General features: G+C 43.5%; 2 protein-coding genes across 5 annotated transcripts in view; one reads left to right on the plus strand and one right to left on the minus strand.

Annotated features, from left to right (window-relative positions):
• FNIP1 (folliculin interacting protein 1) overlaps positions 1-16,880 on the minus strand; it is a 71,934-nt gene that overhangs the window by 45,025 nt on the left and 10,029 nt on the right. The window contains exon 1 of one of the 4 annotated variants that reach the window (XM_075102946.1): positions 3,437-3,524. The exons of the other annotated variants lie outside the window; for them this stretch is intronic. Coding sequence (XP_074959047.1) covers positions 3,437-3,447 — 11 coding nt within the window. The 5' untranslated portion in view covers positions 3,448-3,524. Of the gene's footprint in view, positions 1-3,436; positions 3,525-16,880 lie in introns of those variants that run through there. 4 annotated transcript variants of the gene reach the window in all.
• LOC142061109 (uncharacterized) lies at positions 3,531-7,042 on the plus strand. The gene is made up of 4 exons (XM_075101711.1): positions 3,531-3,566; positions 3,733-4,597; positions 5,088-5,359; positions 5,916-7,042. Exons 1-3 carry the CDS (start codon positions 3,531-3,533, stop codon positions 5,222-5,224), a joined length of 1,038 nt encoding a protein of 345 aa, XP_074957812.1. The 3' UTR covers positions 5,225-5,359; positions 5,916-7,042.

The following is a 16,880-nucleotide window of genomic DNA, read 5'->3' on the forward strand; positions in this document are numbered from 1 at the left end:
GGAGGTCACCTGGTCCACTCCCCCTGCGCAGATCCTAACACAAGTATAAAACATAAAGGGAATTATTTGAGTCAGAAAGGCAAATTTCCACACCAATAATGCCAAAACTATTCGAAACTAATAATGAGATCAAGGCCTGAAAAATGATATTTTAATGCATGTTCACACTTAAGCCCTACTATTGTTCAGTCCTTCTTGCTCTTTCACCTATTTTGTTTTCCTGCCTCTTTTACATTCAACCATCAGGAGTATTATTTGTAGTTTACATTTACAGATCCATTACACACTTCCTGACGTCTCTACTGTGAGTTGTGTGGCAATCCAGAACTCCAAATTCTCTGCAAGGATGGATTTTCTCATGGATCTAATTCCTGGAGTTTATTACTGCCATAGACATTTCTCAGGAAGAGGCAACTCAGTGGCTTTAAGCTGGTATTACTACACTGTGCACAAGTTTTATCAGATGAAATGACAGACTTAGAAATCCTTCGTTACCACTCCACCAATCAAAATACAAGATTTCCCCTCTAATTGAAAGCAAGTACATTCCTTCCTCCTTGTTTCCACTATAACACAAACAGCACTTCCTTATTACATTCAGGGTTTAGTTTAGTACTATTTTTCCTCCTGCCTGAGACTTTAGTTTTAAAACAATTTCACACTAACACAGCTTAAGCAGTACCCAATAACTTTTTAATAATTAACACAGATACTTCAGAAGTCTTCAAGAAAACCAACTGATGCAAACTGAACGAGATATTAAGCAGGCAGGAATTGTAGAAGAGTTTGCTAAGAGTAAAGCTGCTCAAAACCAGAATATGATGAATCATTGAAAAAGTTAAGTTGAAACCATCAGTCAAACTATTGTTTTCCTACATCATGTTACCCATAGTTATAAAAATTGCCTGGTGATGAATCACTTCCAACTATTTTTAAACGCATCTACGCAAATGATATTTATAGTTTATGCTAGCTTATCTGTTCTGCGTGTTTTTCATGTTAGCACCTTTTAAAAGGCTGATAGGAACAGCCAGGGCAGAGCAGTCGGCAGGTCCACCTTGCCCCATGCCCTCCTCACGGGGCTCCGCATGGAAGGAAACACCTTACTTTACTCCTCTTAAGATCAGCATCGGAACAGAGGCACGGGGATCCCCAGGGCTGATCTCCAGCTCCTGCAGATGATCCTCGTCATGCCCTATTGTTGTTACGGGCATGCTCAGACCCAGCCAACTTCTACCCAAGCGTTGGACAGAGATTGTCCCTGTCTTGAAGAGCTTACATTGTAAGTACAAGACCATTCCACTGGGGTATTTCAGATGCATATTATCTCCACGTTCCACAGAGATGTACATTCACATCAAAGCACGCTCACCTGTACATACATATACAGCCCAGTAGTATTTAGGATCCTGCGGTTGCTTTGTTATGGGGAAGGGTGATCAGAAGCAGAAGGCAAATGGTCCTTGCCTAGGCCAACCATCATGTCATACACCTCTCACCCCTGACTGACATGTTTTTTCCAACAAGGGATTCCCTTCTCCTGCCCAAATTCCTCTGCACATTTGTTATCTGTGACTGGATTTTCCTCTCTTAGCTTTGAGAGGACACAAAAGTTGAGTGTATAGGACACAAGGGGAGGGTATTCTATGTATTTTAATACCTTCTTAGTGGAATTCAATAATTTGCTTATTATTTGGCACTTACTGTGCAAAGACAGCTGTGTAGGCCTTTCTGAAAGAGCACAACTGATTTGGAAGCAATGCAAACAGCCACGTATGGCATGTTAATGATGCTTCCAGCTTTGGAAGACCATCCATTTGGGTTTTTTTAGAGAGACATGGGCAGGTTATTTCTTTTGTTAGTAATAACACCTGAAACACAAAAGAACTTCATTGGGATTCACATGATAAGGACGATCCAGGCTGCATTGCCAATTTGCAAAGTTGGCATTTTCAGCGAGAGATTCCATTTAAATGATGGTGACATAACATGACCATAAGGCCATGAGGAGGAAGAAGATCCCTAAACTGGAAACCACGGGGCCTATACTTAGAAAAAATTTTGCAAGATAATTGTCTTCACAAGAGTTGAGGTCACTGCAGGGCTATCTGACTGTTGCGGTGAACGCGTGCTGATTCTGCAGAGAAAAACGGCATTTGTGACTTGACGAAGGCCACGGAGGGAGCCTGTGACAATCGACTGCAAAGGAGTTTACCCATCACTTTGGGCGACGCTGCTCTCCATCACTTTGACCTCAGTTGGGGTTTTGCAAAAGTCAGAGGACCTGTACTCTGGGTAGCTTGGAAGAACTGATAGGTGGTGGATCATCTCAGGGGCAGCCACTCGTGATGGGTGACTGCCTGTAACAGCTACGTTTTAAAAGTTTACCACAAGGAAATAAGGTTTCTTAAAAAAAAAAAAAATAATCCAAGCCCTCCCCTTTTCATTTCTTGAAGGAGTCCACAGGCACTGCAGCACCATGGAGGTCAGCCCCATCCTACATCTATAAATCTGTCTCGTTCATTTACCAGCTTAGCGATCCTCACCTTGAATAGCTGCACTGCTTGAGCTCCAGGAAACTTCTGCTGCTTATGCTAAGCACATATTGTACACTAGGCACATATTCAGCCAGGCAGATATTTCACACTCAGTATAATAAACTTGGACCTAAACTTCAATTGGCTTCCAAGGTCCTTGGCTCTGTCCAATTCTTCAACTGTATATGTTTGTTTTCATTTTTTTCCTCCCTTCTACCAAGTCACCTGGCTCTCATTAAGGTACCTAATTTATACTCTGAAGTCCAATACATGAGTCAGATGCCTTTCCACAAGCAAAAAGACATAACATATACAGGTTAGGAGCAGTCTAGTCAACACATTAATCATAATCTGGAGTGTGATATTGAAAATAAGTAGGTTGGAAGGTTTTGTTAAAGACGTCTGGCACGTTGAGTAACTTTAAAATTTACACAGCTTCAGAATTTACAATTAGTATTAATAATGACATAGAGTATTTTTGGGACTACTTCATCTATGTCCTTTCAAAAAGTACCTGTTCAGCTTTTAGCTGATTTAAGCACATATAGGCATGCAAACATATGCACATACACGCACACACAAGCTCTGTGCTCTTTTGAAATATCTCTTTTAATAAAAACCACACACAAACAGGACAGTTCCTTTCAGTTCAGCTCACTAGCATTGAACACAATGTTTTACATTATTCAAGTAGACTGCACTTCCCTTTGCAAAATTACAACAAACAGAACCAATTTAGGGGAAAAAAATATTTGTGCTATTTAGCATATAATTAAATCATTTAAAAAATTAAATCTCTAAAAGCTTCACATCTCTGGAAAAGAAATACTTTCATCACAGTGAAAATATTAAGCTTTCAAATAATTTAAATAATCTCAAGAACTGTGCGGTGACCGTACCTGGGAAGCATCTTTGTCCCCCGAGCAGTTCCACTTTTCAGAATCCCTGTAAACTCCTGTTGTGCCCGGCTGCCAACTCAGGTTAATAATAGCAATGAGCCATATTCATCCAAAACCACAAGACTGTCAGGTGACATATCAAGAGGTCTGAATTTAACTCAAACAAAAGACTCTCCATGCTGCAATGCAAAAGGCTTCATCCTAGCAACAGGATCACAAAAACCACCTTAAAGAAAGCAGTTCGCTGAAGCGCAATATAGGCGTTTGCACCAGGCTGCCTTTGCACTGCCCTGGAGTTTCATAACCCAAATCCTGCCCCTCCATTCTGTTGCACAGCCCGGGATTTCTGCTCAAGTAAATATCGCCCGTCTTCCCCGCTTCTTTGTCTCTTCCAGTGTATTGCTGCAGAGAAGATCAATCTAATTCATCGGAAAGCTAAGTGCTGCTTTGGCAGCTGCCGGAGCGTACATGTCAGTCCCATCTATCATCCTCCTCCTCCTCCTCTAGCGAACGCGATCGGAGTTGAGTCTCATGACCCAAGTCCCCTGGCAACTGTGGCTGCCGTCCTGCACCTCCACGAGCCGCGGCCGTCGGGAATTCAGCCTGCTCGGACCAGGAGGAGGGGGTGGGGGGGGCAAAGCAACGCGGCCTCCTTCCAGACTGCACCCCCAGCCTTTACATTCCTGGAAGCGACGGGATGCTTGTGCGGGAGCCCAGGAGCGCGGAGGCAGAGGGTTGGAAAAGCGAGCGCTGACAGCCATCATGTGACCCAGCTGTCAGTGTGTGCCACCTGGAGCCGCCATCCGCCGCCACCAATCCCAGCGCCGCCGCCGACCCCTGCGCACCATTTCGCCACTGAAAGAAAGGCCTTTAAATGTTTAACTACACGGGGTCTCGTTTGCATGCGTGCTGGGAAGGGGGAAGAGGTGCCTACAGCTACCGATGCCTGCTGCCTGCCTTTGCATCGCTGGATCTCAGCTCTGCAGCGTGTTTGCAGGCTAAGTAAAACCAGCTCCGTTCCGTGTATCACAGCAGCACCCACTCCCCCCTCCCCATCGGCTCCTATAAGAACAAAGAAAGCACTGTATGCCCTGCAAGGCCTCATTAGTATTACAAGTGAAGCATCAGGAACATGCACGACAACTGGATGGCAATATATAGGTTTGGTTTTGGGGTGTTTGGGGGGGGCGGGGTGGGGGGTGGGGGGTGGAGATGTGCAATAATGCCTACAAAGAAATCCTGACCAACCTGATAGCTGTAAACAAGGTTTCATGACTGCTCTGTGGTAACGCCAGCCATCCCAGGAAGGCTGCCCGTACATCACAAAAGCAAAGGGCTTGCTATTTAAAGAACTTTTTTTCTCTAAATTGTGGGGGAGGAGAGAGAGAGAGATGGACAGGGAAGTGAAGAAGGAACCAGGCATCCAAAAAAGCAATGCACATTAAAAGCCATCAAGTCTGTCACAGGCATATGTGGGGCTAATCATTCATACTATTAATTTTGCATTATCTTTGGACAAAGATCAAGGAATACATAAAGGCAGGAGAGTGTAGCATCATAGCTCCTACTTCAGCTTGTTCCAGTGTCTGAAAACCTACAGGTTTTGCCAATATTTCAAATACAAAGGCAGCAAAAATCTGTTTATCATCAGGATTGCCCGTTCCACTGCGCCCTGCAACACAACGCTTCGGGCTATCGATGACTCCCCGGTATCACGGAGCGGGTGAGCTGACACGCTTGGTCATGGCCTCTGGTCCCGGGACCCAACAACCCCAACAGCCCAGATGATGTTTTGCCACCCAGGATGGATTCCACCGGGGAACTCCGAGCTTCCTCTTCGGCTACACATCTGCTGGATTGCGTTCAGGGAGAAATCCTTAATCTATTGACACAACAGTAGTTTTGCTGCTGACTGACAAGAAGGTAATATTTTTGTTTGGTGCTGAGGAAGTGTTTTGACACAAACGCAGTAAAACAAAGAGAGAGATACTTACTCGGTTCCAAATACAAAACCACTACCTTTCGTGACCATGAATGTTTTACAGGAAATTTCTCATTTACAAATGAAGAGTTGAGGTCCTGACCCCACGCAGACATACGTTATAGACTTACCTCTTCCTATGTGACTAGTGCCAGGGAATTCAATGGAGTTACTCACATGAGCAAAATTGGGCCTGTGCTGTCTACAGGACCCAAGCCTTAAAACCAAATCTTGCCTTTAAAGCTCAAAATGCCAAGCCTTGGGAGTTGTAAGCAATAAAATTTGACCCCTCCTACCTTCTCGATCTAGTGAAAGGAATGTGCTGTGCACAGTAACTTTCTTTACCTGTGTGGCAAACGCATCTCTCTCTAAAGGTTACTGATGTCAAAAGTGACCTTTTTTTTTGTCTCAGACATGCAATGGTGAGAAGTTCAGTGCAATGTATTATGTAAACATTTATTTACAGGAGTAACATCTAAGGTTTCCATTTTACCTCAGGGTAACCTGATGCGTATTAAAGACAAGTGCTTTGAAAGCAGACCCAGCCTCCATCCAACAACTGACCAGGAAAAATACTGGAAGGAACTTCTCTTCAAATAGAGACAGACTCAGAGCGTATGGAGAGTAAGTAGCGTTTTAGCCAGATCAGTGAATATTTACTGCTTGAGGAAGGACTTCAGATACTCAACGTTGGTTCAAACACACTGTCACCATTCCCACATCCAAGAAAATACTCAGGCCTCTAAGATTAAGCACCAACAGTCCTCTTCTCTAGGCGTATATCCAGGCACAGTGAACATCCTATATACTGATCTGGAACTGCGGAGGTAGGGTTTTAAAAACAACATCTGATTCTAAATTTCTGAGGACAGTGGGATATTCTGGTGACACCAGTATGTACCTATGGTGTTTCACCTATGCCGTGAAAGCTTTATGGGGTTTGCAACAAGCCTACAGCATCTATCGTTGAAAGGTATCTCCAGAAAAACAGCTTCCCCCCCCCAGTTCCAAAAGAAGTCCCTCATTTACCACCTCAGCGGTATTTGGCTTTGGCAGAGAACATGATACTCTCCACCTCTTTGAAAGGGTGCAGGCTCTTCTTGTGCGCGTGCATGTGTGTAAATTTGAACTTGGAAAACAAAGCTGATATAATACTCTCTAGCTTCAGAAAAATACTTTAGAAGTTCAATAAACAAAGGGATCACAGTCTCCTGCCTTAGCCCATCACCTTCCAGAGAGATCTGGGGAGGGCACTTCAGTACCCACACACATCCACGCGACCGCAGGTGGGAAAGATGCAGGTGATGGTGTCCAGCCGCACGGACAGCCGATGGACACCCCAGCCAAGGGGTTCTGTGCAGACCCCGATGCCAGACTGGGGCTGTGGCTCGGTCTTAAACATATATAAGCCACAAAAAAAAAAAAAATCATCAAAACAAGAGAGCACTGAAAAAAAGCTACTTTCTTCGTTTTAACCAACGGCATGTCTGAAAACCTTTATAATTACTGGAAAGGCTCATATGTACCTTTTGGGTATAAATTATCTGATTTTAAACTGAGGAGACAACAGTTGGCTCCAACCACAAACTAAAAAAGTAATGAAATGATTCATTTTTGTTCTCCACTGCCTTAACGAGTTTTTTTTAGTCTTTCTCTTGAAAGAAGGCTTCCCTCACCCATGTTGTGAACACATACAACAAAGAGCCAGTAAGCAAGCCAAGAAATGTTTATTGCTTAAGTAATGCACGAAGGTAGGAGCTGGAAGCCACACTACACAAAAAAAGAGAAAAACAATTAGGATTTTATTTGAAATCTGACTGGGAATACTTGGATACCATTTCCCTACAAAATACTCACCTTAGTAGGTTTACCACTGAGCTAGACTTTTTAAAAAAAGTGCTTTTGTGCATTTTTGTATCCCTGTAAAAAAAATTCCACTGAATTCCTCACTGCTGGCGAGGAAGAGCAGACAGTATCGAAACATAAACCTTCCGTATACAACTGGAGCACACACACATACCTGCGCGCACAAACATCAGCCCAGCCAGAGGTCAGCAACAGCCAAAACGATGAGAAAGATCCCTGCAAGGAAGCTGCAGGATTTCCAAAACCTAGGCCCCATCTTCTTTAAAGAAAACCAGATTTTTAAACACTGAAACAAGTGCTTTTCATATGCTATACAAGAACAACAAAAGACAACAGAGAAGCAAAGTTTATAAACTCTCCAAACACAGGATTCTCACTAGCAGCGAGAGGTCTCAGGACTGGAACGAACCGTCTCTATGGGGGGGTGTAAAAGAGCGTCACCGTAAACACGGATCTGCCTAGGAGCATGCCTGGAGGGTGCGACACGGAACGTTATCTTTCAAGAACGGGGATGCTGAGACCTCAGCAGATGGACTGTCCCTTCCCTGTTGTAATTTCTCAAGTCATGATAAAAGATGCTTAAAATAAAAATAACTACCGAAGTAAAAATCTGATGCATGGTTAAGCCACTGGAACATTAGTGTTTGTTTTGTATCGCATTCCCAATTGCAATCTACTATAAATAAGACACCGAACAAACCTCCATAATACCAACTGGTACTGCAAGACAACAGGGCATTTTCCCCCTGCCAAACAGTTATTTTATTGTGCGCTCTCGGGTGTGCAGAGCAGAATGATCTTTTGCTGTAGCTATTAAAAATAAAGTGTAAGTAGTTCAGTATTGTGCGTGTTTAATGAAAAGTTGGGGGGGCAAAACGTTCCAATAGAAATTGCTTTTGCCGCATATAAACAGTTGGTGGAAATAAAGAATTTTCTGAAGTCACACAGATTTATCTAGTGTGGCAGAGAAGGGTTATGGGGGGAAGTATCTTTTCTTCCCCCCCTTTATGTTGAGTAATTCTGGAGATGTCTAGATAGATTCTTCAGTCCTTAAGTCCACACATAAAGCTAACTTCTGTTTTCCATCCCCTCTTCAAAACGGGAATGACAATATGACACTCAGTAACATGCAGTATCTATCTTTGCCTGATACGTGAGAGTTTCCAGCAGACAATAAAGCGAACTTGGCCTGTGAAAACCAGCATCTATGTTGCATCTGAGCTACCACTGTTGTGAATTACTAATATGATAAAAAAGCGACTGTTTCCCAGTGCTAGACAGAACAAAAACAAGCTCACAGGCGTAGATGTATCAACTGTAAAGTTTATTGCTTAGGTAACTTCACAGTGAATCACTGCTTTTTATTTTGGAGATCATGGCTATTAATAGATGATACCATGAAGAGAAAAGAAGATATATTAGAGTCAAGGTTGGCTGCAAGAACTCTGTTGCTATGAAAATGAAGACGTCTTAGAGGGATCGCTATAGGTCCACTATTGCTATCGAATCTAATATTAGTAATAACCCCTTCAACAGGTCCTGATGTAACAAGAGACATTGGTTGAGGAATCCTGACATTTTCATTTTTAATAGGCAAACATTGAATTCCCTGTATTTATCTTCAGCTTAAAGAGTCTCTAAGGCTTTTATTTTCATGCTCTTCCCAGCAACTGTAAGGACTGACTATGCCAGTTTTGTTTTCTTCTTACACAAGTGAAAACTGAGATTCTCAATACATTACTTCAGGAGATAGAAAAAAAAAGCGGCAAGGCACATAAACAAATTGCCAGTGTACCCTAGCTATGCCTGGCATGCCATGTGATTTCTGCACCAATGCCGAGTAAACACATCAAAATAAGCTTTTTTTTTAATCAGATATCAAGAAATAAACATCTTTTTAAAGGCTGAAAGACTAGAATGTAAACAGCTGCATTTTGTTTTTTTAATGCCATGCTTTTTAACCCTGTGGGCTGTGCCGGCGTAGGCGATGCCAGGGTCCCAGGAGGCAGCAGGTCCCCGCTGGGCTGCAGCCCAGACCCTGCTTTCTCTTGGGCCGAGCACAGCCCCGAATCCCCCCGGCCTTGCAGCGGGCAGGCCAGGATGACCCCTGGTGGATGTCTTCAGCCTGGAAATACCATGCCATGGAGCACCCAAACCTCCGGTGCCGGGGCACCACGGCAATAACACGGCCCGCCTTACACCCAGGCACCTGCTGCACAGCCCAGCACGTCCCATGCACTACCTGGGAGCCCACCGCCATGCCAGGGTGGAGGGAGCCATCTGCTTACGCTGATGAAAACATCCTGTAAAACTTGTTTCCTGAGTTTTATAAGGGGGGAAAAATACTGCCTTGGTGGTAAAAGTTGTACAGCGCGAGCAGGCGGCGTGGGGATTTGAGCTCTCCTTGGCTGTAGGCCACGTCCATGTAATTGATTAAGGTGCGCTTGTGACAGTGATAATTGGGAGCCCAATAAATCTCCACACAAGTATTTGCCACTCAGAGATGGAAAGCGGTTGTTATGGACCCTTCATAACGCACTGCGAGTAAAAGAATTAAAGAGATCAAGAAACCCCCCCAGACGACTCAGAAGAGCTTACTGTACTTCCTTGCCCAACATTCACATTTTCAGTTAAATTACCAGGAGCATCAAATGCACAAGGACTACAGCTTCAAGCTTTCGGCTAAGTCATCCCCAGCACAAACTCAAATCATTCCAATTTCTCAAGATTTTGTCCAGTACTTCAAAGTCTTCCCTTCCCCCTACCCCATGTCTCATCTGCCTGTCCAGACAGCATTGCTTTAGCCGAGGTTTACGTGATCTTTTTTCCCTTGGAAAAAACAAAAACAAAAAAAAGAGCAAAGCTGCAGCTGTTCAGGGTTGCTTGGAGAAGGAGGAAGACAGATGTAAGTAGTTATTCTCCAAAGATTCACAATGATCAGTGCCTGAGCAGCATTTTACTCTGTCCCTCATGTGACTGTTTAATTAGGTGTTGATTCACTCAGTCATGAGACACAAGGAAACAGGGCTGCAAGCCCTAACGTCAAAGAAAAAGTAATGCCTGTTCTGCCAGTTTCTGTATTAGCAAAGCACAAAGGGGACATCCAGTTCTGAGAAGCAAAACTCATGTTTCCTTGCCCAGAAGCCAAACCATCAAATCACTTCAACCTTTCCGTATGGGGATAGGAAAAAATAAAACACAACAAAAACCAACCAAGAAAAAAAACCAGCCCATCTCAATGATTTCAGAGCAAAAATGCTTGTGAACTCCCTGATGATTCTCCACCACAAGAGCCGACACCAGCTCAAGCATTCGCAGTGCGAGCTCCCGGCTGAGCTCCACAAGCCCTGCGAGCTGGGTGTGCCCTTCCATCTGGTAATCCAGGTCCAAGCTGCTTTGGGATATCAGGCTTTCTTCTGGGGTTGGTTTGTTTGCTTTTGAAAAAAAAGAAGACAAGCTATTTTGCTATGGCTTTATTCCTGAATGTTAACAGAATTTTGTAGCCGCCTTATTACCAAAAAGCTTTTCTGTTATGGGGTCCGGTTGCTATAGCAACAGGCTTTAAAAATATCAAAGAAATTTTCAGCACATGGTAAACCAATTTCACAAACTGTGTATATTTGTAATAGGAAAAGCTGGCGGACGATTATTTATATGAATTCAGTTCAACTGAGGTTTGACTTGGGGATAATCCCAAAATGCCACTTTCAGTCTAAAGCCCGGTGTTGTAGAGAACGTGAGTGAACTCCAGCTTGCTTGTTCATTTATCAAGACAGTCACACAAAATTAACAGATGATGACCAATTTTCCAACAAAGGTGATGTTTAAGCTCAGCGTGTCACTAAAATGCATAAAAATGCCAACAGCTTTTTTCCTCAAACACTACCACCTTAACTCTTTGATTTGTAAGATTTTAAACATTGGGTGTTTGTAGTCTTACCCTCCTCATTTGTATAGATTTTACTCCGAAAAAAAACCCAAAACCTTAGACTCCAGATCAGCAACTTATTTAAAACACATGCCTAATGCTAAGCACATGAGCGGTTTTGTTGGGAGCAATGAAACTACTTACATACTTAAAGTAAAGCACATGGCTTAAGCAGAGTGCTGACTCAGTCTTATTCCCCCCTCAGATTTCACCAAAAACCCATCTCAGTTACACAGGAACAACTGCAAACTAAAGACAGGGGATGACTGTATAAACAAATATAACAAATTAATATCTATGGAATGAAATCCCAGTCTGGCCTATCTGTACATGATGCTCATTTACACCGATATCCCATGAGTGCTAATGACAGATCCTCCCCGTGAATCAACAACTGCCTGACACACCACTGCTTGTCACTTGCCATCTAAGCATCCTCCAACGTCTTCAAACGTCTGATGCGATGCCTGGCCCAATTCTGCAGCCTTTCTGCACCCAGAGTGGTTACTTGCTTCCGTGACAGCGACAGCTCTGTGCCTGGGAGCCTTTAACCAACCCCCTTAGTTAACCCTCAACACTACTAACCAGGAAGTTCACTGCGTTTCAAGCCTCCTGCCAGGCTCTGAACCAGAAACAATGAGGCACACTTCCACAGGTCTGCCAAATAACATCAGTGAATATCTAGGCGGACTGGAGCTATCCTACAGCTGCTTTTCAGGAGGGAAGGCTTTCCTAACTTGGCTCCAACCCGTGGAGCGAACATCCCTCCCTTACTGGCTCTACAAGTTGAACGGGCCCCTACTTAATTTGCAAAAGGGAAGAGATCTTGATTTGCGTAGATATTGCAAGAGCCCCAAGACTACTGTGAAGAGCCAAGACTGCTCAATTCTCCAAGGCAAGAGTCATGCTGCTCAATTGTTTTCCAAATTAAGCATGCAAAGGTGACCTGAAACTATTTCAGGTAGATCTATATAGAGCAGACACTAAAGGCATTGCTTGACTTCACTTTTATGTAACTCATAAGGACATGAGGACAAAGAAAAAAATCAGATGCTTGAACAAGCCGCACGGCCTTACAACTTCATTTAATATCTGCAAAAAAAATACAGACTGCCAGAATAACAACAAATGAATGCACTAAAACTGTGAGATCCTGAATACTTTGGTTCCCCCAAGGCAGCAGAGGACTTCAGCACGCTCCTGTCAGCCAGCTAGCGGTCCTTTTGATTGCAAAGGAGCTGCTCAATCTTTAAACCAAGCTTGACCAAGTTCCCTGCTGGGTTTGCAATAGAGTGCTTTGCTCACTGCCATACTGAACCCTGTACCCTCACATTTTCTGCTGTCCCCTTCAGTTTGCAAGGTCTCACTGCATGCTCACCAACTTGGGTTTCTAAGAATGGTAAGAACTGAAAATACAGTGTAGGACTGCCCATTGCCCTGTGATAATTAAATAAAATAAGCTTTTCAGCACAATTATCCATCTAGAGGGATTTTCCACCGCGAAACAGCTGAACTGGTCAAGTCTTACTGAAACCTCCACAAGACAGAGAGGTGCAAGCTCTGAGCATGTGCTGAAAGCAGCCCCTGTGTGTCCACCTAGCTTTTCCTACTGCTAAAATCTTAGTCTGTGATAAAGAAACAGCAGGTTCAGCTCAGCGTGCCCTCTCTGGATATCAGCACTGCAACTCACTCCAAACACACACCTTCCTTATCACGGGACTGAGCTGCAGCACACACTCCAAACTAGCTCTGCCTCACAGCTCATAGAATCAACACAAACGCTTGATAAAACCTACATTGTTCTACTGGGAGAGGTTATACTCATTCAAGATATATATAGATATATATATATATATATTTGGTGTATGTTCAGTAAACCCCTTTTTGCCGGTGGTAATGGATTTGATGAGAACATAGTTCCAGACGCTCCCAGCCAACACAGCTTGTCAACAGATGTGGCTGGGGCAACTCCTGCCTGACTCCTAGAGGGACTTGCCTGGGGCTGCAGCAGGACGAGCCATTTCCCAGCTAGCTCCAATCAGCTCAGCATCAGCCCTTGCATCTTCTGTAATTCACCTACCGCTGTCTAACAAGAACAAAAAAAACCCCAAAACATTTATTCTCTCCTCTCATTCCTATGGAGGGTCAGACTCAGCCTTGCTTTCTTGTTCAAAAGCATTTTCTTGCCTCACCTTATTTTCCCCTACTCAGTCTGTCCACACGAAGAAGGTGTGGGAACTCAAAGAAGCCTCATGCTCCGGGTGTCCTGCTGTGAACCAGTAACAGCACCACACGAAGCTATTTATTCCGCTGCATCAACAGGAAAGAAAGGCTCACGTGCTGGACAGCAAGAGCTGTCAATGCCACCAGGACATTTTGGACTGGGTTGTTTTGTTGGATTTTTTTTTTTTTTTTTTTGAGAGGAGCTGTTGGCAAAGTAATCGCTCGCTTGGCTCTTCCTTTCCCTTTCCCCTTCTCATGCTAGCGCATGTCATTTTGAGCGACACAGCACTAACCCCAAACAGGATGCACCCTACTGCTTGTGACAGGAGGAGGAGGGGATGGTACAGCACCCAGGGGAAACCTTCAGAAAGGAGAGGCAGCACTGCAGGCCTCCAACGGGACAAAACCAAGAAGAGAACAGAAAAATGGAAGGGAAAGCGAGCCGAGCTTTAACGCTTTTCTGCCTCTCTGTGTGTGGGCGTGTGTGTGTGTGTAAATACTAGTTTCCAAAGCACGGCACCAAATAACAGGGACAGTGATGATGCGGGAGAACATTATGAGGCTCTGGGAATATGAAGCAGAAAGAATCCTGTAAAATGCACGCATTAAATCACGGCAGCACCCGCCAACTGCTTGCAACTACACTTGCACACGTTATCTTTGTATCTTTATGAACGCAGAGCAACTCCAAAACACTACCACTTTACACTCATTACACTCACTTGACATTTCCAAGCATTTCCCAGCATTTCCAGCCTGACTTTTATTTTTCATACTTAGCAGCTATCGTTGTTCACGTAATACCTTGCAAACCCCTCTCCCCTCTGCAGAAGGTGGAGCTTCCACCTACCAGCCCTGGCCCCTTCTCTCCATCAAGGTACTTCAGTGGTGGCCTCCAGCTGCTCCTAGGGCCGCAAGCACTGCACTGATAAATGCCGGGAACAATCTTTTCTTGTCTTGTGGACAAGAAAAAGTGAAAGAAAATAGAGAGTATCGTGTTCAAAAGTCTCTCCATCTCTTCTGTTGCTGATAGCTTTTATTTATATAGTGCCTATGTCCTCCCTAAATCCTGGCACAAAAATCTTAGAACTATGGCTCTGATCTGAGAAGCAAACGAGCCTGTCCAGCATCCTGTTAAAACAATTGAGGCCTGTCTACACAGTGTATACGGGTACTGGATTTATCTGTCTCACTGCTGGGGGAAACACAAAAGACCTTACTACAGGAGACCAGTCAAGCACTCTCTGAAGGAGGTAGGTGGGCTTTTGCTTTCTGGTCTCCTGTTTAGGTTTATACAGGTGCACACGCACTCAGAGCCATGACAGCACATGAAGGCACTTGGGTATATTTCGAAATGTGCATATATACGTACACACACACACAGATATACACATATAGGAGATAGACGTGAGAGTAGGGTCTTTCCTGCTCTTCAGATCTCTTCCAGCATAAATACCCTTTAGCAACGCTCAAGGCCGTGGCTCTGGGAGCCTTCAAACCCCACTGAGTTATGCTGAGGATGCTCAACACTTTACAGGACTTCACCATTTTTTATTTGCCTTCATTTCTACATTTCTTATATAAAAACAATCTTTTGCCAAACTCTCTCTTCCCTGTACATTTTATTTTCCTGTTTTCTCTCTCCATACAGATGAGAACAGGTGTCATTAGTGAATTTATCTGGCATGGGTTTTTTTTCTCCAGTGTTGGTGTGGACTAACGTCATCTCCTGAGTGTAATTTAGCTGATTTGTCCTGCTTAGTTACTAATAGGAAAGGCCAGTCGTTAAATGAATAAATACCAAATCCAGGTGGGAGGGGGGAACTCCAAAACCAAACCCTGAGCAAACAATAAATGTAATACCTGGTGTCTTACCTTCTGACCCCAGTGTGAAAATGTCTTACACAATACACGAACACAAGCAATATAGCAGTTCTGTGAGCATTCTTCGAGTGAAAATCTGATGACACATTTTAAAATAGATACATTTTCAGACTAACCAAAGTAATTCCTTTGAAGACAACGCCATGTATGATACTATATAAAAAAAAAAGCAAGTACATTAAATTGGTCTTACACCAAAGTGGTATTTTTGCTTATCTGAAAAAAAGTTTTATAAACATTTCTGTTTATATAAAGATGTAATTCTGTTACAGTCTCGTAAGAATTTATTTTAAGTTGCTTTGATTTTTTTTTTAATTCTATACTTTTGAATTATCTCTGTTTTGGAAAAAAGAGGTCATGAGTTCATGATTAGCATCTCTTGTAGGACTAGAAAATACACGTAGTTAAGAAACCAACATGCTAGTTTTCACAGCTTCTTAGCCCTCCATGCTGTCAGTAGAACAATTTCCTTTTCTACTAAGAAAGTAATTTCCAGTAACTCACAGCAGCTGAAATATGTTTAAGTTAAGTACTGAAAAAAAACCAACCACCTTTTTCTGTCCGACTATTTAAGTTATATGTCAGAGTTTGGGCTGTCTTTAAATAGAAACAAAGCACTGTTAGCCAATTCACTGTCCTAACATTTGAGGCATTTCTTTAACTCTGTCTTTGGGGGTAATACTGTTATTTTTCCTGTAGAAACAAGAAAATTCTGGCAGACTTCTCCCTTAGCTTCTCAGATGTTCAGATAATGTCATTCAAATAAAACGAGCTTCTGAGAAGGAGAGCGCGCTCACCCCATATTTTGCAGCCTCCCTTCCCTGCACACGCAACCACACAGCTTATCATCTGCACCTAATTTTCATTAGCACCTGAACCAACACCATTTTTCTACCAATTTCTGGTTTCAAGTTTCTTGAAAAGGAGTAAACAAATGTTTCAGCCAACTCTCCAAATGGCAGGAACATTTTCTAGGTAGGTAGGTCGGGGTGGGGGACAAAAAACCCAACAAGAATTTCATTCCTGTTTGATAGTTCGTTTCTCAGCTAGCTGCTCACATGTGCTTCCTTCTGACTTACTGTCCTCTTTCATAATTACTCCCAAACATGGCAAACTAACTGCTGAGTCCACAGTCTTTGGGAGCCAGTTTCTTCCTTGGGACAAAGCTGTGCAACGAATGCACACGAGGCAACAGAAACGTGGGTCCGTAGCAGATGGTGTGTATTTTAGTACTGGCTAGAAAGCAGAATAATTCAGCAAACAGAGATTTTGATATTCTGGTATTCACAGTAGTCCAGGACTGGCCTTTCTTGTGGTCACACTAAGCTGTTCCCTGAACAATCTATGAAGCCACACATCTATCATCTTCTTCCAAGGTGCCCATACTCTGGCTGTCCCCAGGTCTTTCCTGGCATGCCCAACACGACGGGGTGCAGCCACCTCAGAGCTTCTCGGGTACTAACGGGCAGGAGGCACCCAACAGCACGTGCAGGATTTTCACTAAAGTTACAGAAACTCAGCTGACTTGGACTTCTGTTCTCACATTCTCCACGGCACACAAC

The sequence above is a fragment of the Phalacrocorax aristotelis genome, chromosome 8 (genome assembly GCF_949628215.1).
Source record: "Phalacrocorax aristotelis chromosome 8, bGulAri2.1, whole genome shotgun sequence".
NCBI classification, from domain to species: domain Eukaryota; kingdom Metazoa; phylum Chordata; class Aves; order Suliformes; family Phalacrocoracidae; genus Phalacrocorax; species Phalacrocorax aristotelis.